Source organism: Gadus morhua, chromosome 16 (genome assembly GCF_902167405.1).
Source record: "Gadus morhua chromosome 16, gadMor3.0, whole genome shotgun sequence".
NCBI classification, from domain to species: Eukaryota; Metazoa; Chordata; class Actinopteri; order Gadiformes; family Gadidae; genus Gadus; species Gadus morhua.
In genome coordinates this window covers 12517106-12541764 of record NC_044063.1, presented here as the reverse complement: position 1 = coordinate 12541764, position 24659 = coordinate 12517106, and the positions used below count along the sequence as shown (strand labels likewise).

Below are 24659 nucleotides of genomic sequence, written 5' to 3'. Positions count from 1 at the left end.
CTCCTCTCTCTCTCTCTCTCTCTCTCTCTCTCTCTCTCTCTCTCTCTCTCTCTCTCTCTCTCTCTCTCCTCTCTCCCCCACTCTCTCTCTCTCTCTCTCTCTCTCTCTCTCTCCTCTCTCTCTCTCTCTCTCTCTCTCTCTCTCCCCACTCTCTCTCTCCTCTCTCCCCCTCTCTCTCCTCTCTCCCCCTCTCTGTCTCTCCTCTCTCTCCCTCTCTGTCTCTCCCCCCTTTCCCCCTCTTTCATCTCCCTGGTCGCCTGTCTATTAGCCAGTTGTGGTGGCCTGAGGGGGGGAGTGACTCATTGGGTGTTTTGCTGTTGTTGAACGTCCCCTCAACACACGACACGTGAGCATGCAGCCACACACCGGCGGCCATGTCCACACACACACACACACACACACACACACACACACACACAACACACACACACACAGACACACACACACACACACACACACACACACACACACACACACACACATACACACACACCCACACACAAAAACATGCATACAAACACACATACCCACATACACACGCATTCAGTTAGCCGTACACATACACATACAAACAACACGCATACGCACACAAACATTATAACAGATATTTCTCTCTCTCTCTCTCTCCCTCTGTCTCTCTCTCCCTCTGTCTCTCTGTCTCCCTCTCTCTCTCTCTCTCTCTCTCTCTCTCTCTCTCTCTCTCTCTCTCTCTCTCTCTCTCTCTCTCTCTCCCTCTCTCTCTCTCTCTCTCTCTCTCTCTCTCTCAGAGTTCAAAAGGAGTGTTGAGGAAGTCTCAAAGTCGGTCCTTCATCACGACGCTCAAACAGAAGGTAAGGCATCCTTTCTGCTAAACACATCATTCTCCAATCTACACCAGTGTTTTTCACCCTGCGGTTTGATGCCACTGATGGTACGCCACGGTACTGCAGAGGGTGCCTGGGATTTGATTCCAAAATACACAAATGAAAAATTTGCATTCATTGAAAACTTTTCAGTAAATGTAGCATTACGGCATGTTATTATTTCAAAGGTAGGGTCGCTTTGTGTACATGACGTTCCTGCAGGATGAATTGTCTATAACGGGGTAAATGGCCCCCTCTGCTCAGCCTTTCAATGTGTATTTTACTATTTCACACGCACACACACACACACATACACACACATACACACACACACACACACACACACACACACACACACACACACACACACACACACACACACACACACACACGCACACACACACACACATGCATTAACACACACACACACACACACACACACACACACACACACACACACACACTTACACACACACACACACACACACACACACACACACACACACACACACACACACACACACACACACACACACACACACATATAACCTACTTCAGTATCTTTCCTCTTGCATTTCCTCTCCTCTTCTTAGCCTTTAAGTGTTTCTCCTCGTTTGCTTAAAATGTTTTCTCTATTCATTCAACATCCTCCTACATGTGTGTATCTGGTGTGTGTCTGCCTGTGAGTATGTGACATATGTGTGTGTGTGTGTGTGTGTGTGTGTGTGTGTGTGTGTGTGTGTGTGTGTGTGTGTGTGTGTGTGTGTGTGTGTGTGTGTGTGTGTGTGTGTGTGTGTGTGTGTGTGTGTGTGTGTATGTGTTGGCACGCACCCATAAGCCTGTAATTACAGTGACCCCAGACCCTCTCTTCAACACCACTTATAGAGGAGCTTTTGCATCATCAGGAAGACTTGCTCCGACAAACTCACACTCTATTTATAATTACTGGGCGCACACTCTGCACCTAACAGACAGACTCTGGAAGGACATACACTCCCTCTCTCAATTTCAGTTCAATTTCAATCTCTCTATCTCTCTTTCTCTAGTTCTCGCTCTCGCTTTCTCTCTCTCTCTCTCTCTCTCTCTCTCTCTCTCGCGCTTTCGCTTTCGCTCTCGCTCTCTCTTTCTCTCGCTCTCTCTCTCGCTCTCTCTCTCTCTCTCTCTCTCTCTCTCTCTCTCTCTCTCTCTCTCTCTCTCTCTCTCTCTCTCTCTCTCTCTCTCTCTCTCTCTTGTGGGGGCCAGATTGTTGTTACATCTTTCTGGACAATAATATATTTTTCCTGCAGCTGCTTTGAATTTGATTATGTGCTCCTGTCCATGTGTGTGTCTGTGTCCGTTCATGTGTGTGTGTGCGTCTGTGTGTGTGTGTGTGTGTGTGTGTGTCCAGAGGCACTCCAAGTCCAGACTGACGTGCCAGAGTGTGGAGAAGGATGACGATGAGCAGGACAGCGCCTACAGAGAAGCTGGAGGACAGTTCAACAGGTGACCTTCACTTCCTGTCTGTTTACAAACCTCACACGCTTACAGCTAACTGGCCACGCCCCATGCCCCCCCCCCATCTCCCCCCCAGAGACATGGTTCCCAACGAGGCTATTTAGGGTTCTCCAGATGTATGCGGCGGAACCCGATGCATCCGTCTGGAGAACCCTAAATACCCTCGTTGGGGAGGCACCGGAATGCAAAACTATTTTAATTATTCGTCCGGAATTAATTATACAAGCATGAATTTAAGCAGTGATTGAATCTAAAAGCAAACACACCAACGAGACGGCATAATGGACCACTATTTACGAAGAAAATCAGATTCATACGTCTGGAAGTCGATTCAAGGTGAGGGTTGCTTTTGCCTCGAAGGTCTTGAGAGGAATAATTATGGTTTGTATTATTATTCAACATATCCAGTCGAACTAGCTCCCCCACATATGTTTTAACCCGGGTACAGTATCCTCATGAGACCAGCCTGATGCTCACGATTCCCAGAGAACACGAGGCAGGCTTTGGCTGGGCAGCGATAGATTTCCATATATGGGCATGGCCATACGTTGTTCAGAAAACACTGTCGCTGTCTTCGCTCGTGACGCACATCTTTATGATCTTGCAATCAGTTCACCATCATTTTATGTGGATCTAAGAGAAGACGTTTGTGTGTGTGTTTGTGTGTGTGTGTGTGTGTGTGTTTGTGTATTTGTGTGTCCAAATTTGCGTGTGACTTTCATACAGTATATCGTGTATATGGTTGCTGTGTGGGTGTGGGTGTTGGAGTTTGTGTGTGTGTGTGTGTTTGTGTGTGTGTGTATTTGTGTGTGACTTTCATACAGTATATTGTGTATATGGTTGCTGTGTGGGTGTGTGTCTTTGCGTGTGTGTGTGTGTGTGTGTGTGTGTGCGCGTGCATGTGTTCTCACTCTGTATGTCTGTGCCTTAGTCTGTTTGTTGCAACTTTACCATTCCCTTGGGATGACAGCTCCTCTCTCTCTCCCTCACTCTCTCTCTGCATCTCTCTATCTCTCTCCCTTCCTCTCTCTCTCTCTCTCTCTCTCTCTCTCTCTCTCTCTCTCTCTCTCTCTCTCTCTCTCCCTAACGCTCACTCTCTCTCCCGCTCTCTCTCTCTATCTCCCTCACTCTCCCACCCACTCTCCCTCTCACTCTCCAATCTCTCTCCTTCACATCTGCTCCTTTGGTGTGGCAGGGGGGGGAGGAAGAGGAAGACGATGAAGCTCAGCCGAGATCTGTCAGACCTGGTGGTGTTCACCAACTCCATGGCCTCTCAGGAGTGCCTGGATGAAGGTATTCCTCCCGCTGTCTCCTTCCTATCTCTGACACCGTGGTACTCCACTGAGACTGCAGCCACCACGCAGAAATTAAAGATTGAACAGCTGAATAGATCATAAGAGGAATGTAAATGTAATCCTCTGAGATTTGAAAGATCATCTCTGAGAGATTTTATGCTTATGTAAATTGCAATATTTTTTTAAGCAGGTGAAAAATTATTTTTTTTGTAAAATACAGACCAGTATCAAAGTCGTCGCCATTAACTGATGGCAAAGAAACACACACACATAGACGTACACAAACACACACTCACACATAAACACATTTAATACTTTTGTTTATGTTGACATAGGGCAAGTCTTTCTTCAACGTGAACATTAACAGATGCAAAAATTCAGTAGGATACCGGGTTCTGTCTTGTTAAACGCACACAACTCACACACACACACATGCAAACACACGACCATACAAACACACACAAACACACACACACACACACACACACACATAAAAACACACACCTATACAAACACACAAACAAACTATATACTCCCCCACACACACACACACACACACACACACACACACACACACACACACACACACACACACACACACACACACACACACACACACACACACACACAAACATTCACACCTCGCACAACCACACAACGGCGTTGACTCTGTGATCTGGCTCCAGGTACTCCAGGGGACGTGCTGTCCTTCAGCGAGGCCCGGGCCCAGTCACTAGTCCACCACCGGGCCCCCCAGTTCCTGGCCTTCAACCAGAGGCAGCTGTCCCGCATCTACCCCTCGGCCTATCGCATCGACTCCTCCAACTTCAACCCTCAGTTCTACTGGAACGTTGGCTGCCAATTGGGTGAGACCTGTGTGTGTGTGTGTGTGTGTGTGTATATGTATGTGTGTTTGGCCCAGAGATGATGAGTGGTGAAATCCTCCCTGACTCTGAAGAATGTGTATCACTGTAACGTTAAGATGAAGGGTGTTAGGTATTTGTAATGATGGAGTGTTTCTTTAGGTCCATTGCCTTTAACTTTATTTTAAATATAGCATAAACACAGGTTCACACACACGCACACAAACACACACACACATACACACACACACACACACACACACACACACACACACACACACACACACACACACTGAAAGCCTGGAGAATATTTTCTTTCTAATTTCTCTTCATCCTCAATCCCATTTACTTTAATTTAGCCAATGAATACTTGAATAAAATGAGTCAAGTAATGAATAACGAACAGAAGGCATTTTAGATGAATGACCACATGGTCCTAGGCCACCAATGGTCCTGTCAGCAGATGCTTTCGTCCAAAGGGACCCACAATGAGCGACCATACATGTCATCAAGCATCAGGTCCCTTTCTAGGGGACTTAGGGCATCTTGCTCACGAAGACCCTGCTCACAGCTGCCTTCAGGCATATCGCGGACATCTGGGATCGGACCCCTTTGAGGTCGACCCTGGCCGAGATACCATCTTGCCCCACTGTGTTTTATCTTCATCTGTGTAACGGATACGAGGATGAATGCCCCCATCGCTCAGATCATTTAATTAGGGTTGTTCGTCACTAAGGCTCCACGTCCTGTTGTGTTCTCAGTCGCCCTGAACTACCAGACGGAGGGTCGCATGATGCAGCTGAACAGAGCCAAGTTCATGGTGAACGGTGGCAGCGGCTACGTCCTTAAGCCGCCGCCCATGTGCCAAGGTAGAGGAGGAGCTACGGGCTGATGTGTTTACCACACATCAACACGGGTGCACATCATACGCACAAACACATATACACAAACACGCACACAAACACACACATGAATTAACAGACACAAAAACATTTAAAGAAACACACATGCAAACTCACGTGCATATTCATACAAACACACACATATATATATATATATATATATACTGTATATATTTGTGTCTATACACAACGTCACACATGCACACAAACACACACATGCACACACACACACACACACACAAACATAACCATGCGCAAATGCACAAGCACACACAAGCAAGCACATATGCCACCCACATACAGATATATATACCCCAGGACTGATGACGAAATTGTCTCTCTTTCTCTGTCTCTGTCTCTCTCTCTCTCTCTCTCTCTTTCTCTCTGTAAGGGTCTCTCAACCCTTTCTGTGATGACCCTCTGCCAGCGTACCCCAAGAAGCAGCTGATGCTCAAGATCATCAGTGGACAGCAGCTGCCAAAGCCCCCCGATTCCATGCTGGGGGATCGGGGCGAGGTACACACACACACACACACACACACACACACACACACACACACACACACACACACACACACACACACACACACAAAGATACACAGAAACACACACACACAGAAATATTCACAGAAACACACACACACAGAAACACACACACAAGCACATGCATATACAGATACACAAAAACACACACACACACACACACACACACACACACACACACACACACACATATAAAGATACACAGAAACACACACAGAGACACACACCCACACCAGCACACACACATATTAAGATACACAGAAACACAGAAACGCACACACACACACACACACACACACACACACACACACACACACACACACACACACACATACACAGAAACACACATAAAGATACACGGAAACACCAACAAACACACACATATAAAGATACACAGAAACACACACACACACACATAGAAATATACACAGAAACACACAACAGATGGAAACACAAACATGCATGAATACACCCATACACAGACACAGATCTATTCACAAACACATATATTGCATACGGAGACGGAGATCCAAACACACACACACACACACACACACACACACACACACACACACACACTCACACACACACACACACACACACACACACACACACACACACACACACACACACACACACACACACACACACACACACAGACACAATCAATCAAACTGATGTTGTCCCCCCATGTCCGCCGCTGAGAAGCCCATTCACCACTTCACACGTCATAATACTGGCCTACGTTTCCTGATTGGGTCGTCCTTGGGTCTGCAGATCATCGACCCGTTCGTGGAGGTGGAGATCATCGGCCTTCCTGCTGATTGCTGTAAGGAGCAGACACGGGTGGTTGACGACAACGGTGGGAGACACACACACATACACACACACACGCACGCACAATCACAGACAGACTCAGACACACGCACGCACACATGCACGCACGAATGCACACACACACACACACACACACACACATAAACATGCACAAATACATACACGCACACACACACACACACACACACACACACACACACACACATACACGCACACACACACACACACACACACACACACACACACACACACACACACACACACACAGCGTCACTCACTGCAAAAGGCGCTACATAAATACATTCTGCAGCCAAGCACAATTAGACCTCAACGACGCTTGTGGCAAATTATATGTGATGTCGCTTCCAATCCCGCGTATGTGTGTGAGGGTTCATCTGTTTGTGTGTGTGCATTTATGCGTGCGTTTGTGTATGTGTTATACCAGTTCGCATCAAGGAATCTGAGGCTGAAATTCGTCGGGGTCGCCCCCTCGCCTTGCTCTCCATTATAGTTTGTATGTGTGTGTGTGTGTGTGCGCATGTGTGCGCACATGTGTGTCGTTGATATGCATGTCCATGTGTGGGTGTGTTCCACGTAGGTTATAGAGGCACAGTTGAGAAACGGTGATGTTCGTATCATAGCACTGGGTACACTGGGGAGCACTAAGTATATCCTCCGACAGTTCCTTCCTACCTGGGCCATCCATCACCTTTATGAGCTCTGGGTACATGTCCATGTTTCCACTGTTAAATTCTGTGTGTGTGTGCGTGTATGTGCATGTGTGTGTGTGTGTGTATGTATGTGTGCGTGTTTGCGTGAGTGTGTGTGTATGTGTGTGTGTGTGTGTGCATGTGTGTTTGTGTGTGTGCATCTGTGTGTGTGTGTGTGTGTGTGTGTGTGTAGGTTTCAACCCGGTCTGGGAGGAGACCCTGTCCTTCACGCTCCACATGGCGGAGGTGGCCCTGGTCCGGTTCCTGGTCTGGGACCACGACCCCATCGGACGGGACTTTGTTGGGCAGCGGACTGTGGCCTTCAGCAGCCTCATGCCTGGTGGGTGTCCCCTCCAGTAATGTTAATGTTCACAGTATTAGAACAGGTTGCATGTCCTCATCAGGCCTTCGATAAATGTTCAGACTTTTTACATTTACAAACATACAGGTGACTTTATTGTGGCATTTCTACAACCGTAAAATTAGAAACTTTTTTTGTTAAAGAATAATTTTAGCATGAGATGTTTTAATATATTAAAAATATTATGTGAAGAGCTGATATGGAACTATAGCTCATTCTTATCCCATTGCAATAGAGCCATGTCTGAACTCATCTCTAACTCATCACAGTCTGTCCTCAGGCATTAACAGGCTACAGGCTCACTAACCCATTTAACGAGCTGTTTGCTGATTTACCCGTTTACTGCCGCCTCACTTACTAATTCCCCAATTCGACTTAGTCATTTGGTCAGGCAGTCAGCTCGAGTTGGAATTGTTCACTCATTCTCTTTCTCTCTTGTTCACTCGCTGCCTATTTCAAGATTCAAGACTCCATGAAGCACGTACATTTGCATTGCCAAAATTAAAAAAACTATGACATACAAAATAATAGTAAAAAAAACACATTACAATGAAATCGTCAAAAATACAACATGATACAAATGTGTGTTGTATCAAAAGTAAAAATGTAAGGCTATATATTGGATAATGGTTGGGATTGAGCTAGTCAAACTATTTCCTGGGACTAGGCAATATAATAAGTAGTCTACAAATCTTATAATAAAATATAATTAACAGTAAATGTACACTGTAATTATTCACCCTAATTCATGCATTAATGTCTAAGTGACTTAGACATTGGAGGTGTCTGTCCAGTTTGTGATGCAACATTGAAATCTAAAGAGAATTATATATTACGCCATTAAATGCAAGAGTCTAAAGTGTTGCCTCTGTCTCTGTGTCTGTCTGTCTGTCTGTCTGTCCGTCCGTCCGTCCGTCCGTCCGTCCGTCTGTCCGTCTGTCTGTCTGTCTGTCTTTCCGTCCGTCCGTCCGTCTGTCTGTCTCTTTCTCTCTCTGTCTCTCTCTCAGGTTACAGACATATATATTTGGAGGGTTTGACCGAGGCTTCCATTTTTGTACATATATCAGTACATGAAATCTACGGAAAGGTAAGAATGTCAAATTTCACGTTATAATTTCCTGTAAGGAGTCCCCCTTCTTCCACAGTGATATTTACTACACAGGCACGCTGTTAAAGAACCCACAAACCAATTAGGGGCAGAATGAGTTTGTTTCTCTCTCAATCCAATGGTCCATTCTAGCTAAGCTCCTTCCAAACCCTTTGTTTTTCCAGTGGAGCCCCCTAATCCTGAACCCCAGCTTTACCATAATGCACTTTCTAGGATCTAACAAGGTAGTCGGGTGCCGGGGAGTCTGTGTGACGCATCGCATGACGCCGTGCAGCATGAGCGCGGTACCGGTGGCCGTTGTGTTGTGCTGTTGTGTGCGATGTGTTCTCAGTGGGTTGCTTTGTGCCTGATGCTAAGCACTTTGGCAATGCTCACATGTAACATGTGCTGCAGATGTAATGTGTTTCTTTTGCCTTTGTTTTTTTTGCATGTGGCTGTGTAAGTACATTTGTGAAATGTGAATAGGACATGCACGATTACCTAAAACAGATTTTGAAGGCTGATCTTTTTCTGTCTGATGACTTGTGAGAGGTTGTGGCGCCCTCTATGGGTTCAAGCTGTTTATGGTTGAAGTGTAAATGAAGATTAGATGACTGCATGGCTTTTGATATTCCCCATACCCAATTATATCCAAGTACTTCCTTTCAGTTGTCCTTTGATATGCATCTTGCTGGCACCCTGTGGCTATCTTTTTGTTCTTGTTGTAGTTCCTTCGTTTTTTCCCATTTCCTTCCTTTTTGTCGGTTCTCCCGGCGATCTCATTGGTCCATTCCTCCCCGCCTACAGGGTCACCAGCTGCGGGGCATCAGGGGCTTCTTCAGTCGCTCCTCCAAGTCCTCTGTGGAGGCCAACTCCCCCGCCGCTCTGAAGACCCGCTCCATCAGCGACCACCTGCTGCGGCGCACGGCCAGCGCCCCCGCCAAGGGACGCAAGAAGACCAAGCTGGCCCTGACCGAGTCCATGGCCTCCATCTCGGACCCGAGGCCCAGCCCGGACCGGCCGGTGGGCCCAGCGGGAGAGAGTGTGCAGGGACCCGAGGGGGCGATGGAGAAGCGGCCCCAGCTCCGTCCCTCTCTCACCCACCGGCCCATCTCCATGCCCCTGGACCGTCTCCTGGAGGGCCAGCTCAGCCTCTGCTCCTCAGAGAAGGGGCGCCATCATCTGGGCGCAGATGCTGTCATCGGTGGGTGTTACGTACTTATTGCAGGTTGTACGTCCTTGCACTTAGAAATAGTATGCTACTACTATACCATACTATTAATAGTAATACTATATTTGTTGTGTACGGGGAAGGGGTTAATCTAATGATTGTGAGAGTTCGGCACTTGGTTCTATGAACATCCTAACTGTAACGACAGCAATATATAGTTTATCTTTCTTCTGACAAATGTACTTATTGGAAGACGCTTTGGATAAAAGCGTCTGCTAAACGCCCGTAATGTAAATGTAAATGTATTAATGGCTGCCTGGAGTCTTAAGAACTAACTGAATAGCAGCTCTTTATAGACAGGAGGATGCAGTGAACTCATGCATGCAAGATGGAGGATCTACGTAAACGATATAGTCACACAACAAATTGCTTTGTGCTTAGAAAAGATTGTTTCAGGCACCTAATATGGTCTGTCAATGCCTCCTGTCCCCCTTGTCTTTATTGCTACAATGTTTTCAACGGCATTTTGCTTGGCCTGTCTGCACTCTGTGTTAACCTTAGGCAGTTTTTCCACTTTTAACCTTTCATTGTTGTTCACCTGGAGACTGAAGGTAGTGTCGCTCTCTTATACGTTAACTCGCTTCTTCTGTTCCTTCTTCACCCTGTTGTGCTTCTTTGTAGTAGAGCTCTGACTAGGATTTCCCTGCAGGTAATCTAAAGCACCTATTACTTGGAGGTTGGTGAATCATCCATCCAATGTATTGTGTCTGGTACTTTGCTGCCATTTGGGGATCAATTTTTGTTGTGCGGTTTTTTTTACCCCCCACTCGGCCAAAAATGAACCCATCCGACCATGCCTTAACTAAATGGTTCACTGTTTGGATGCTTCAGTTTTTTGCCTTCACGACTTCATTTCCCAAGCCCCCCTTCCACGGTTTTACTTGGTGGTGCATTCTTCCATTTGTCTGTGTATTGCAAGTGCTTTGTCGTTGGCTAGGCTACAGGTTGTTCATTGTTGGCTGTTTGGCTTGGTGTTCTCAGTTCATTGGTACAACGTATGCATTCGCTCATTACACTGCCTCTTCTCTGTCAACAGGAATGAGTCCCTTAGACCGGCCCAGGTCTACGTCTGTGGGTCTCCTCATCGAATCATCTGCCACAGATCAACTGAGCTTCTCAACCCCTTCAAAGACATGTACGGATAGAATCACTCAGCGCAGCAAATCAGTAGACACCTCTCATCTTGTCATCGGCGAAGAGGATGAAAGAAGCGGAAAGGATTATTCCAAAGAACAATCACAGGAACTTCCCAATCAACGAAAGATGATGGGGTGCGGGTTCACGGGGACACAGAGGATATGCGTGAGGTCCCCGTTTGGTGGCTCGCAGAGGAGGCGGCAGGCGACGGAGACGTCTTCGGACGGCACCACCTACACGGTAGCACCTTCCGCCCCCTCCTCTGGGACTCCCCTGAGCCCGGTGAACATGGACCGCTCCAACAATCTGCGAAGCCCCAACTCCCTACAGGACAGTACCCTCTCCAGGCTCATCGACGCCGTCTCCCTAGGCAACGAGAATGACACCCGTGGCTCCATTTCTGCTCTGATTGGTCAGTTTGACAACACTGTTGATCAAAGCAATCGTTCGACCACCTCTAATGGGGGAGCGAAGAACGAACATCAGAGGCTTAACGGCTTCCTCAACCTTTCTGTTCAAAATTGTAGCACTCCGAACCAGTCCAACATCCCTCACAAAGGGTTGCAGGACTACATGTCTCCTCTTTGCATGGGTTCATCAAATGGCCAAATCAGCATAAAAGGTCCAATTAGTCCTCAAAAGGCTCAAAAGTCAGACTCTCCAAACACAAGACTCTATTCACCCCGGAAGATCTCCCAGGCCGACCAACCTGCTCCCCCTGCTCCGGCTTCCTTCCACAGCCCCGAGACGACGGAGCAGGAGGAGGTTTACACCATCCTGGATGAGGAGGTGCTGTCCCCTACCTCCATGTACAACCTGAAGAAACAGACGGTTCATTTCCAGGCCCTGGACTCTATGAGAAGCACTCAAACGTCAAACGGCCTGGGCTTCTCCCCATCCAAGCTGTCCCGAGGTTTGGGGTCAGAGGATGGCATGGGGCGGTGTGTTGACCAAGAATGGAGGGGAGGCCATCCTATGGAGGTAGAGGAAAGTGTGTATGAAGAGGTGTATGACCCAGCGGGTCCCATCCTAGAGCCGGGCCGTGGGGTGGCATGCAGCTACAACGGCTACTCTGTGGATCGCCCCACGTCCCAGTTTTCCCGCGACATGGCTGGGTGTGCTTATAAGGAGGTGGAGATAAACGTGGACGAGGATCCTCTGGAAAGGATGCTGCCCCCGTCCCGGCATGTCCACATGCTCACCAGCCCGACCAAACGTCACGCTATCTACCAGAACAACGACTCGGCTCAGTTGCACCGTTTGCCCCAGATACAGCCTTCCTCCTCTTATAACGCTCACCAAAGCTCGCCACACAAATCTCAATATTCGCAACGTTCCTCCCCTGTGTCCAAACCTTATTTTCAGCAGCCGCAACAAAGCCAGCTTGTTTCAAACTCCCAGCCGTCTCTTTATCAAAGGTCGAACAATTCTCAAATTTTGATGACACAGAGCCCCCTTCGCCAGAACAGCTACCCATCTCCGCAGTATAAACCAGAGTCCTACGTCAACAACAAAGACTTTGCAAAACAGAGAAACTACAACGGCAGCAATGGCATGAATGGCTTCCACAGGGAGACGGGCAACACAATAGAGAGGGAGTTGGTAGGACACTTCCAGAGCAGCCCTTCTGCCTCAGAGTTTCTCCCTGCCAAGTCAGTGGTATCTCGCGTTCTCTCCAGAGAAAGAGCCATGTGTTCGCCCACCCCTTATTCCGACGGGGCGCACGGCCAGCTGGATACGGACTGCCACACGCCTGAATCACACTACGTCAACTTCACGAGTCCAAGCCATCCGCAGACACCCAGACAAACCACCTCTCCGCGGGAAGTGTGTTCCCATCTCAACGACGCGCAGCAGCGTCAGCCTGACGCCACACGGCCTCCCTCAGAGCCACGCTTAGAGCCGTTCCCATCGCTCCCCCAGTCCGGCCCAGTGAGCAGCCAGGCAACCGGTCCCAGCAAATCCAAATCCCTGGGAGACCTGACATCGGAGGACATCTCCTGCAACTTTCAGAGTAAATACCACATCATCAGCCGCAGTTTCATCACCCCCCACATGAGGGACCGCAAGAGGATCGGCACCCTGGGGCGACCCGCGCCCCCAGCACAGTCTTCCGACCCTCTTACCCAGCAGCTACGCAGGCTGTTGAACCTCGACGCCGTCGAGTGCGAAGAGTCCGTTCCCGGGACGGAGCCTCCGCAGCCGCCTCATGCCACCCAGCGACCGCCCTCTCCGCCGCAGCCCCGGGACACGGTCGCGTCCTCCGCCCACGGCGTGGACGTGGATGGCTCACCGCCGCCGCTCACCCGTCGGCTGTCCTCGCGCAGCCAGAGCCGCGTGCGCCACATCAACAGCCGCGCCCGCGAGAGGCAGCAGGAGGCGCTCAAGCCGCGGTCAGAGCTGGGGGGCAACGGCGGGAGCGGCGGCGGCGGGGTGGTGCTGCGCAGCAAACCCGTGTCACAGACGCCGGCGCCGAACAGACATTCCACGGGCTCCTATATCGCCGGGTATCTGGGGCAGCTGGAGGACAGGGGCCTGCCGGAGGGGTCGTGTGCCCCGCTGCAGCAGGGATACGCCGACCGCTACGGGGACGGGTACTACGGTAACTACTCACACCCGATGCCGGCGGACTCTTCCTACGCCTCCACGGAGCCTGAGGTGTACTTCCTGCTCAGATTGTAGCGCCAACACCTGCGGGAATGAGAAGAAGAGGTGGACACATACATACTTGAAGGAAGTGCAATTACACCGGAAATCCTCATCCACACGCACACTTTTAGATTTCCTTATTCTAAAGTGTATCCTTTGTACAATATAGCTGGTGGTATGTACAGTGTGTTATGGTTGGACCAGAAAGCATGTACTTCCTGTATGAGATGACCACAGTTCAATAAAGTGGGAGTTTTCATGGCGCCAACCGTCGTGGCAATGTAGCCTAGTGTCTTTGTCCTGTTTGGTCTGTGAAAGTACTTTAAAATGCATTCTAGAATACTGCACAACACTGTTCGCTCTGTTTGTGTAACGTACCGTCAGAACTATCTGTACTGTTGAAGCAGATTCCTTGACCCTTGTATCTTTTGAATGTGAATTTATTTCAAACAGACACTTTTACATAATGAGGTCTATTTTATCAAAGATCTCCTTGAAGTCTTCCTTTTCAGTATTACTTCTAGGTGTATATACTGGCTGTGTGTAAATATTTCAGTTTTGTTTCCCATGATAGAATCGATTTGGCAACGGTTTCTTGTTAAGAATGGCCTGCAAATGTTTTAGTTTTCTGCATGTAGACTGGACATCTCGAGCATGACTATGCACAAACCTATTCAGTTGATGTTGCGATGCCCGTCAAGAATTACCTGGAACAATGTGTGAAATAAAGACACAGACTTGCTTGCATTAGGTGCAATACAGTACATAGACTTGCTTGCCTATAGTATGTTCATTTTTACGTAGGAATCAAAAACACTGTATTAATCATTGTATTTTTATAATTACTTTGATACTGACTGCATAAATACATCAATCCTTGGAAGTGGTAACTTGACATGTCACTACACTGAGGTTTAAGTGGATACGCATACAGGAGACGCAGGAGTCAAATAGAGAGTTTTAGACTGGGCTAAACTACAGTTTTTTGTAATATTTTTTTCAGTGTTGGACCTATCGTCTGTGTATTATTACTCATTAGAGTACTATGGGCATTTCCCTACAAATGCAATAAAATATCAAATCACTTGATTTGAGGAAAACAATGATGTATCCTTGCCTGTATTGTCCTTCGCAAAAGAATGTCATAAATACATACGAAAATTGAGAATATAAGTCTTTATTATGACAGCCATGGGATTGGGGGGCTATACGTTATTATATCAAACTGTATAATTTATTTAATGTGGTACAATCCTACTATTACCTAATGAATAACCTACTGGATAGCTTTACGCCAATTACAACTACATTTAAAATTGGAAAATACAAAACTCCACTTATAATTACAAAAGAAAACTAATTGGCAAAAAAACAAAGCTTGTACTTGGACATAATTTCCTCCTGAGTTCCTCCTCTCCGGGCGAGTAATTTGTTATAATTGCTTGTAATCTTATTTTGATAGTCAGAATACTAATGGCACACATGGGGTTGCACTCATGTACTCCCCTAATGTAGTGAACTGTATGATGTTATACTATAGGATCAAAACAAATATATATTGATTGATAATTTATCAATCAATGTTTATTTGCCAGAAACAGAAAGGACACCCACTTTTTACTTATTTATAAATGGTTTGTCGCTCACATGAACACACACAAGCACACACAAGCATACAAACACACGCACGCACGCACGCACACATTCACGAACGCACGCACGCACGCACGCACACACACACACACACACACACACACACACACACATACACAGATTTGCTTGGGGTCATTCTAGCGTTGTTTTTCAAGCACACTGGAAAGGTGTAATTTGGATGTGTAATAATACTGTGTGTGCGTGAATGTGTCTACATGCATGTTTGTGTGTGCGTGCTTGTGTGTACGTGTATGCATGTGTGTGTGCATGAATGTGCATGTGTATTGCTTTCCCTCAGCCCTCCGATCCCTCATCGTGACCTTGGTTTCCAGGGGTCAAAGGTTAACCTAGAGTGTGCCATGAGTTCAGTGGTGGGCTTTGCAGTTGTCTTAGGCTACATAGGCTTCCTAGCCTGCCTCTGTCTCCTCCTTGCTTTCCTGGCTAGGAAACTACCTGATAACTTCAATGAGGCCAAGTTCCTCACCTTCAGCATGCTGATCTTCTGTGCTGTCTGGGTGGCCTTTGTCCCAGCCTACGTCAGCTCTCCAGGGAAGTACTCTGTGGCTGTGGAGGTCTTTGCCATCCTGGCTTCTAGTTATGGTCTGCTGCTTTGTATCCTCCTGAGGCCTGAGAGATACACCAAGAAACAGCTGATGTCCAAATTAAAAAATGGAAACAGATAGTTTGCTGACCAATGTCTCAAGTACATTAAACCGATCAAAAACAGACCAATTAATGACTGAATAATTTCCCTAATATGATTATATTGTAGAGTGTGAGTATTATGATTCATCAAAAAACAAAACATACTCAATCTGAGTAAAAATTGCTTTTAATAACTTGTTTTCCTGCACCAGTTAAGCTTTAAAGAATGCAAAATACATCAAGCCACAACTATCCTTTGTATGCATTCTGTTGCATGACATTTCTAAATTTGTGTATATTTGAAACCTGCATTATTAAAAAAATGGTAACAATGGAACTCCTTTTTAGCTAGTAACACGTTTTAGGTATTTTTATTAGTCACTTATCAATTGCAGATGAGCATGGTTTATACTTTATACAACCTTAAGAAATAAATCATAGTGCAAAATAAGATGTTTTAAAGTGAAGCCTTATTTTACAAAAAATACATACACTCATTTCATTTCTTGATGCACTTTTGCCGTTGTGATTGTACTTATTAATGCAGATGATACACTGGATCTACCTTATACTAGAGTCCACTAGAGGGTGGTAGCACACATAGTATATAAACTACTCTTTTCTGTCAATTTAAGAACGACAAATAACATGACAGAAAATAACAGTTTCCATGCAAACAACTAGCTTGTGGGAACTTACAAAAATATTTAACATTTTGTATGTGCGGGTTGCTTAACAATGGTATTCCATTACAGTTATAGAAACTAGATATGTCATTGAGGAAGCATTGAAGGGTCATACTGGTCTTGGTGATCAAATCATTGAAACCGTCTCTTTGCTTCACTCATTATTAGTAACATTCGTTACCAATATAATTTGACAAAATGACTAGAGCATTTCATAAACATTAACCTTTGTATATTTATATTACGTATTTGGCTGTTGCTAGTATTTCACATTTGTAATATGAACGTTGATCAAATCACAAGAGCTAAGGTTATTCGAATGTAACGTTGCTCTTTTACACCATAGCTAAGAATTACATCATGAATCCACTGATTGGTTGTGGGCATCACCTGCTCTTTCTGCTAATTGGCCTGCACCATAGCCAATGTGAAACAGGCCAAACCCTGAAGAAAGAATCTACTGATTGGTTACCAGCTGTCCCAGGCTTCCCCTATCAAAACAATATAATGAATCAATAATTGTCTCTATTCCATTGACGTGTTGCTGACTGAAAAACATTGAAACAATGCAACATGAAAACATGTTTTGTATTCAAGGACACACAGCTTTTCCCACCTGTGATGCAACTTGATGAGGGTAATTGTGTGTAATTGCCTGGAAATGAAAGGCAATTCAGGTAAGAAACCAGCACACCTGCGGCTGTGCTCACCCAGCTCTCCAACCTGATGGAATCCTCTGAGGAATCAATCAAATAAGTTTACTGGGGCCATAATTGACTTGTTATGTTTGGTGGTGTTCCGAATGTCCCGAACTGTTTACCTGCAGCAATACGTTTCCTCAGCTGTGTTCCCTTTGAACATGTCAGCTAGGCCAAGTTGCACAGTGATTGTTATGTGGTAAACTTGCTGTCCTCTGATTGACCATGTATAGGGAAAGTTCCCAAGGCTGTTGAGTCTGAGCTCGCTATTAAGATTTATTTGACATACATAGTTTGAATAATAACTCTTACCAAACTATAATTTGGTCAACTATGACAATCGTCTCAAATAGCGTTGATTTCCTCCCTAAATTGGACCATGAATTTCAACGGGAACCAATCAATTTGTCTCAGCTCTGAGCCAAGGACTTTAATTTGTTCCCTTTCCTTTTCTACGTTTCTTCAATAGGGGGTAGATCGGGTTGAGATCTGGTGAGTCTGAAGGCCATCACATCTGAATCACATCATTTGTAGGCTATACTCCTCAAACCATTTAGCGATTCCTCGAGACCACCCCATCATGATAGAATTTCTTCATCTTAGGAAAAGGTCAGCATCACTCGGCATGACTATTGATTTGCCTATTGATTTGACTTTTTGTCACAGTCTGTCTCCATGTTCTTTAGTTTCCATTCACCACTTGCCAACCAGATGTCCTCGGACCCTGCCCCTTGCTTTACAGACCCTGCCACTCCCATCTGACATCTGCATTCACTTCATCCCTCTCACCTGAGCTCCCCCGTCAATCTTCCTACCTTCACCTCATTTCATCATCAGTGTCAACCCTTGTAGGTTTGTTAAATGGTTTTCATGGACCTTTGTCAGTCTCTCTTCCAAGTTGTAACTCTTTTCTGGGCTAAATCGTGGCACGTGATCTGAGTTTTTTTGTAATTATTTGTTTCTCTGAGTTCATGTCAGTGTTTGGGTCTATCCATTGTGTTGCTGCTGATCTGCCTGGCATCGGCCATGCCACCTCTCCCCTTTAAAGGGTACAAGTGTACCCTGTGAAGGGTCTCCCAAAGAATCCCGACACCCCAGGACAACCTCCTCTTTGTACAGATATTTTTAGTAGTTTAGTTTATTATACTTTTATTTTAAGTACATTTTGTGTGAAGGGAACTTGCAAATTAAGAATTTCATTGCCCAGTGTAAACTATGTTTCCATTGTGTATATGACAATAAACAATCTTGTATCTTGTATCTTGAAGAACGCTGAAACCGTCGGTCCAAAGTGCTGTGGAGTCAGGGAACCGCGTGTAGGGCTTTTACATCAGAGTGCATCATGGGACTCGAGACTCGAGAGTTGTAACAGTGTAAAATCCTCGATAAATGGTGGAAGGTGGAAGTATGTCTCCCCATAATTACAGATTATTACTAAACGATAACAAAAACACCATCACTACCAGTCACATTTCTATGCTCCTATACATCCGGGACATTGAGACGGGCAATACCATGTGGGGTCAAAATGTACAAGCCCTCTTGGGAGCATGGTTGGACAGGGGTCATGGTTGGACATGGTTGGACAGCGGTCATGGTTGGACATGGTTGGACAGGGATCATGGTTGGACAGGGATCATGGTTGGACCTGGGTCATGGTTTGACATGGTTGGACAGGGGGGATGGACAGCGGTCCTTCAGGGTATACCTCACTCCTGATGTATCCAGAACATCACAACAAAAGCATTTTACTTTAGCGTTTAGGCAGGTTTGGATTCCATTTCTGGTGTTGCTGATGAAAAACAGTATGGATTCAGAGAACTGGTTTTACTTCAACAATCATTCAAATCGTGTCACTAAAGGCAAACGCGTTTGGCAATATTATGGGGCTAGAAAGTTGTAGATGAATATCATTTAATATCGCTTCATACTACAGGCCCAGTATGCTGTGACTGGTAGGTGCTAACTAATGGGACTAACTCATAACTCCATCAGACCAAGGGAGGCGGCAAGTTAATATGGTGTAGATATTAACACATCATCAATAAAATAATTAGGAATCGGCACCATAATGTACATTTCAGATAGCATTTACTTTATTAATCCAGGAAAGCAAATTTGATAATTATTATTTTGAATCTCGATTTTTACAGCTCACACAAAATTATTGAGTAACTCACTTTATTTTCGACACATTACTGATCACAAAAAATAAGGATTCCTAAATGGCTGAATCTAATCGCTCAATTGACTCAAAGGTGAATGATTGATGATCTGAATTCTGAAGGGAGTGGTTTTCACAGCTAGATGACATGAATGCCATCTTGTTTACCAAGCCTCCACTACAATGCTTCCCCACATTTATAAAACCCAGCTCAGCAGTTAGGGTTGACAGAGACTCAGGGTATGTTACGTTATGGGGCCGTTCTTTGATTGGGGGTAAGAATGAATCTGCTTCTACTGAATCGTGAGATTATTTTGTGGCATTCTCATTGGGCTTTAGGCATCGATTATAACCAAATCCAATAATTGTTATTATGATATACATCTGCTGTAAACAGTTTTTCTACACTCTGCATTTAAGTTAAAATCATGGTTTACATAATTTGACATTGAGTGTCCAGTCTCAGTAGTGCTCCGTGATGTTATCGGCCTCCAGTCCGACCATGTCTTGGGTGTCTCTGCTCCTAACTGCGTGGTCCTCCAGGGCTCCCTCCCTGCTGCTTGTTGTGATGGTGAGCAGGGATGTGGGGCTCAGGGTGGGTCTGGAGGGGGTGCAGACCTCCATGTGCTCTCGCTGGGGCTCCAGAGTGGAAGAGTTCAACCAGGGTCAGGATGGAGACGTCGTCATCGGTGGGCTCTTTAACCTTCATTACCAACCGCCGGTTATAGACCAGGAGTTCATTAAGCCTCCGTTATACAATCCATGCACTGGGTAAAGGAACTCGTCCAATAGTATATTTGAATGTTTAATAGATGTTGTTTGAACAGTCATCAATCAGATATATGCTGAGAATCTGTCTGTTCTTCTTCGGATACACAATTATGGGCATTCATCTGAAGAATGCTCTACAAGTATACTTTCATGATCCTTCCTAATACTGCATATAACTTCTTTCCTGTCTTAATAGATTGGAGGTAGAGACACTGAAGTCTGTCTACGCCATGGAGTTTGCAGTGGAAGAAATCAACAGAAACCCCCTCATTCTTCCTGGTGTGAAGCTCAACTACAGAATCCTCGACAGCTGTGGGAGACATCCCTGGGTGCTGCATGGAGCATTCTCACTGGTTGGGGGAGAGATGGAGAGTTGTGACTCCACAGCCATCCTGCCACAATCACATGTATCTGGAACATCGTCAGCAATGAGAGGTAAACTGATTAGTATGGTGAGGTCTCCTCCTCATGTTTCGTTGAATGATTTTCTAATGTAATTAATATGTGTTACTTTCATTAGGGGGCCCATCTATACCGCTGATCATCGGTGGGGCTTCTTCTACCACAGCCATAATACTGTCTAGGTTACTGGCCTCTCTCTCTGTTCCAGTAGTGAGTTTCACCATCAATAATATCGGAGGAACATTGAATTATATTTCCTAAGATTGAGTTTGATTATGACAATTTACTTCAACAGTTGATTCAAGTATATGCTATTTACATTTTATGTTTCCCCTTTTAGATTAGCTACCTTGCTAGCTGTCCCTGTCTTAGCGACAGACATCGGTTTCCTAACTTCTTCAGGACCATTCCCAGTGACGTCTACCAGGCTAAGACCATGGCCCGACTTGCAATACTCTTCAACTGGAATTGGATTGGAGCAGTCATTGCAAACAATGACTATGGTCGTCTGGCAATTCAGGTTGTTACTTTTATCATTACTTTTTATAAAATGTGTTATTTGTAGCAATGTTAGAGAAAGCTATTTTGCTATTTTCAGACATTTCAGGAGGAGATTAAGGGATCAGGAGTGTGTTTGGCATTTCTAGAAGCTGTTAGCAGGGAGACTATTGAGGAAGATGCAAAACGTGCAGCTACAACTGTTCAGCATTCCACTGCAAGAGTGATACTGATCTTTTGCTGGTACACAGATGTGAGGGAGTTGTTTCTACAACTGGCCAAGAGAAATGTGAGAGGCTATTAGGAAATATCCAAACACATTTGTTAATGTGAAAACCAATGCGTCGTAATGTTCTGTTTGTTGACTGATGTTCTCTTCTCTCTTCGTAGGTGACTGACAGGCAGTTCATAGCCAGTGAGGCTTGGAGTACTAGCAGCGATCTTTTACAAAAGGTTGCCATTTTGAACGTGGCAAGTGGTGTGTTAGGTGTTGCTATTCGAAGTGCAAGGATACCAGGATTTAAAAGTTTCCTCCAGGAATTAAAACCCTCAAATCGCCCTGGCGATTTACATCTGCGGGAATTCTGGGAAAAGGAGTTTGAATGTAGCCTTTCAACGACACCGTTGAATCCTCAGTCCATGTCTGATGGTTTAACTACAAATAACTTGACTGCTTCTCATGCCACCAAATCTCCACTGTCAGCTACTCTTTCACTGTGCACTGGGAGAGAGACACTTGAGGGCGTACAGAATATTTTTACTGACACTGCCCACTTAAGGGCCGAGTATAATACCTATCTGGCTGTGTATGCTGCAGCCCACGCTATGCACAGCCTTCTCTCGTGCCCAGATAAAGAGAGTTCTCCAAGAGACAACAGCTCCACCTGTAGCTCACCTTATAACATTACACATAAAGAGGTACAATAAACTTCACACCAAGCATGATTTTCACAGGGTGGGGATTTATAATAGCATGGTTTAGCTTGGAATGTCAGCCACCTTGGTTTCAGATAATATTTAAACAAATCTCATAATGGTTTTATTAAACAAGTTTATCCTACTGATGACCATACAATTAACTTCACACCAAGCATGAACGTCATAGTGTGGGGCCTTAAAATCTAATTGATGAGACTGTCAAATTTTGGCACATTTGTTTCACATACTATTGAAAGAAATAGGTCTCATTAAGGTTTTATTAAACTAGTTTATGCTACTGATGACCATTTGTTGTTCTTAGTTGTTAGAGCACCTGAACAAAGTGAACTTCACTACTCCAAACGGGGAGGAATTCTTCTTCCAAGGAGCCGACATCCCAGCTGCTTATGACCTGGTCAACTGGAAGACCTCCCCTGATGGGTCACTGAAACTAGTTCTGATTGGTCGAGTGGATGGCCTGGAATTACACCTGAACAAAACATCTATTCAGTGGACTACAGGAACCAGTCAGGTAGTCAAATTTACAGCCATCTTAAACAGGATAATAAAACAATAAAAATACAATATCTATACTTGACTCGTTGAGTTCATTTAATTTTTTAGGTACCTATTTCTGTATGCAGTGAGAGCTGCCCCCCAGGAACCCGAAGAGCCAATAGGAAAGGAGAGCCTGTCTGCTGCTTTGACTGTATCCCCTGTACTGATGGAGAGGTCAGCAATGAGACTGGTGAGGGACAAAAACACTTCAACTGGTGTGTTTTCAGGAAAATCAGGAGGCTCTCTTCCCATTTCTTAGTTGCCTTCCCTGTATGACCCTCTCAGGTTCCCATCAGTGCAGGCGATGTCCTGTTGAGTTCTGGTCCAACCCGGGGAACACGGCCTGTATTCCACGCAAAGTGGACTTCCTGTCTTTTAATGAGACACTGGGAATCATCCTGACAACTGGAGCTGTGTCTGGAGTTGTTGTCACTACAGCTGTTTTTGTCATCTTCTTGTGCTACCATAACACTCCTGTGGTGAGGGCTCAGTGCATAATCAATGTTTAACCTTGAAACAATAAGTTGGTCATGTTAACAGTGTTGTCTCTCATATTCCACCTTCATTTTTTACCTCGGATCAATCATTTGAATTGAGGTTAACCGTGTTGTCACTCATAATCCACCTCCAGGTGCGTGCAAATAACTCAGAGCTGAGCTTCCTGCTCCTCCTGTCACTCAAGCTCTGCTTCCTGTGTGCGCTGGTGTTCATTGGTCGTCCCTCCGTGTGGTCCTGCCGCTTACAGCAGGCAGCTTTCGGGATCAGCTTTGTCCTCTGCGTCTCCTGCCTTCAGGTGAAGACCATGGTGGTCCTGGCCGCTTTCCGCTCAGCTCGGCCAGGAGCTGGAGGCCTGATGAAGTGGTTTGGTCCGGGCCAGCAGAGAGGCAGCGTCTGTTTCTTCACCAGCATACAGGTGGGCAATATGTACACCATTAATCATCAAAATAGTTTACTTTGTGTGAGATATATTGAGGTGTAAGTGTTTTTTTTTATCTAGGTGATCATCTGTACCATATGGCTGTCCCTCAGCCCTCCGATTCCTCACCGTGACCTTGGTTTCCAGGGGTCAAAGGTTAACCTAGAGTGTGCCATGAGTTCAGTGGTGGGCTTTGCCGTTGTCTTAGGCTACATAGGCTTCCTAGCCTGCCTCTGTCTCCTACTTGCTTTCCTGGCTAGGAAACTACCTGATAACTTCAATGAGGCCAAGTTCATCACCTTCAGCATGCTGATCTTCTGTGCTGTCTGGGTGGCCTTTGTCCCAGCCTACATCAGCTCTCCAGGGAAGTACTCTGTTGCTGTGGAGATCTTTGCCATCCTGGCTTCTAGTTATGGCCTGCTGATGTGCATCTTTGCTACAAAGTGCTTCATCATCCTCCTGAGGCCTGAGAGGAACACCAAGAAACAGCTGATGGGCAGATAGGAAAATGTGCACATACAAAAGGGTAGGCAGCAAATGATTCTTAACGTCATGGATTTCAAGGGACCCAAAAAGTAGCAAAATGTTGAATAATTAGCAAATATCTATATTAATTTTTGGGATGCATTATTTAATACCTTGTCAAATGTATTCTATCTTTATTGTTTTAATAATAATGTTTTGATTACTTATGTCCTATTATCACTATTATTAGTTTCTTAATATGTATGACTGTTTCTTAAGAGGGATCCTCCCAACCAAAGTGGCACAACTACATGTAACATTTATTAAGATATCT

At 45.5% G+C, this 24659-nt stretch overlaps 2 protein-coding genes across 2 annotated transcripts in view; both read left to right on the top strand.

The window, feature by feature from the left end:
• Positions 1–15054, top strand: part of plch1 (phospholipase C, eta 1) — a gene marked incomplete in the record, with an annotated part of 54645 nt that extends 39591 nt beyond the window's left edge. Inside the window, 12 exon segments of the mRNA XM_030382010.1 lie at positions 768–830; positions 2230–2324; positions 3532–3629; positions 4318–4497; positions 5256–5363; positions 5788–5912; positions 6717–6801; positions 7680–7826; positions 8855–8934; positions 9120–9179; positions 9742–10138; positions 11202–15054. Coding sequence (XP_030237870.1) covers positions 768–830; positions 2230–2324; positions 3532–3629; positions 4318–4497; positions 5256–5363; positions 5788–5912; positions 6717–6801; positions 7680–7826; positions 8855–8934; positions 9120–9179; positions 9742–10138; positions 11202–13984 — 4221 coding nt within the window.
• A 909-nt stretch (positions 15055–15963) lies between these two features.
• Positions 15964–24422, top strand: LOC115561179 (extracellular calcium-sensing receptor-like). Its single transcript, XM_030381005.1, has 13 exons — positions 15964–16259; positions 20341–20568; positions 20765–20940; positions 21089–21180; positions 21311–21490; positions 21569–21757; positions 21859–22070; positions 22191–22386; positions 22709–22918; positions 23011–23134; positions 23230–23423; positions 23576–23857; positions 23942–24422. Exons 1-13 carry the CDS (start codon positions 15964–15966, stop codon positions 24362–24364), a joined length of 2802 nt encoding a protein of 933 aa, XP_030236865.1. The 3' UTR covers positions 24365–24422.
• Positions 24423–24659: the final 237 nt, after the last annotated feature.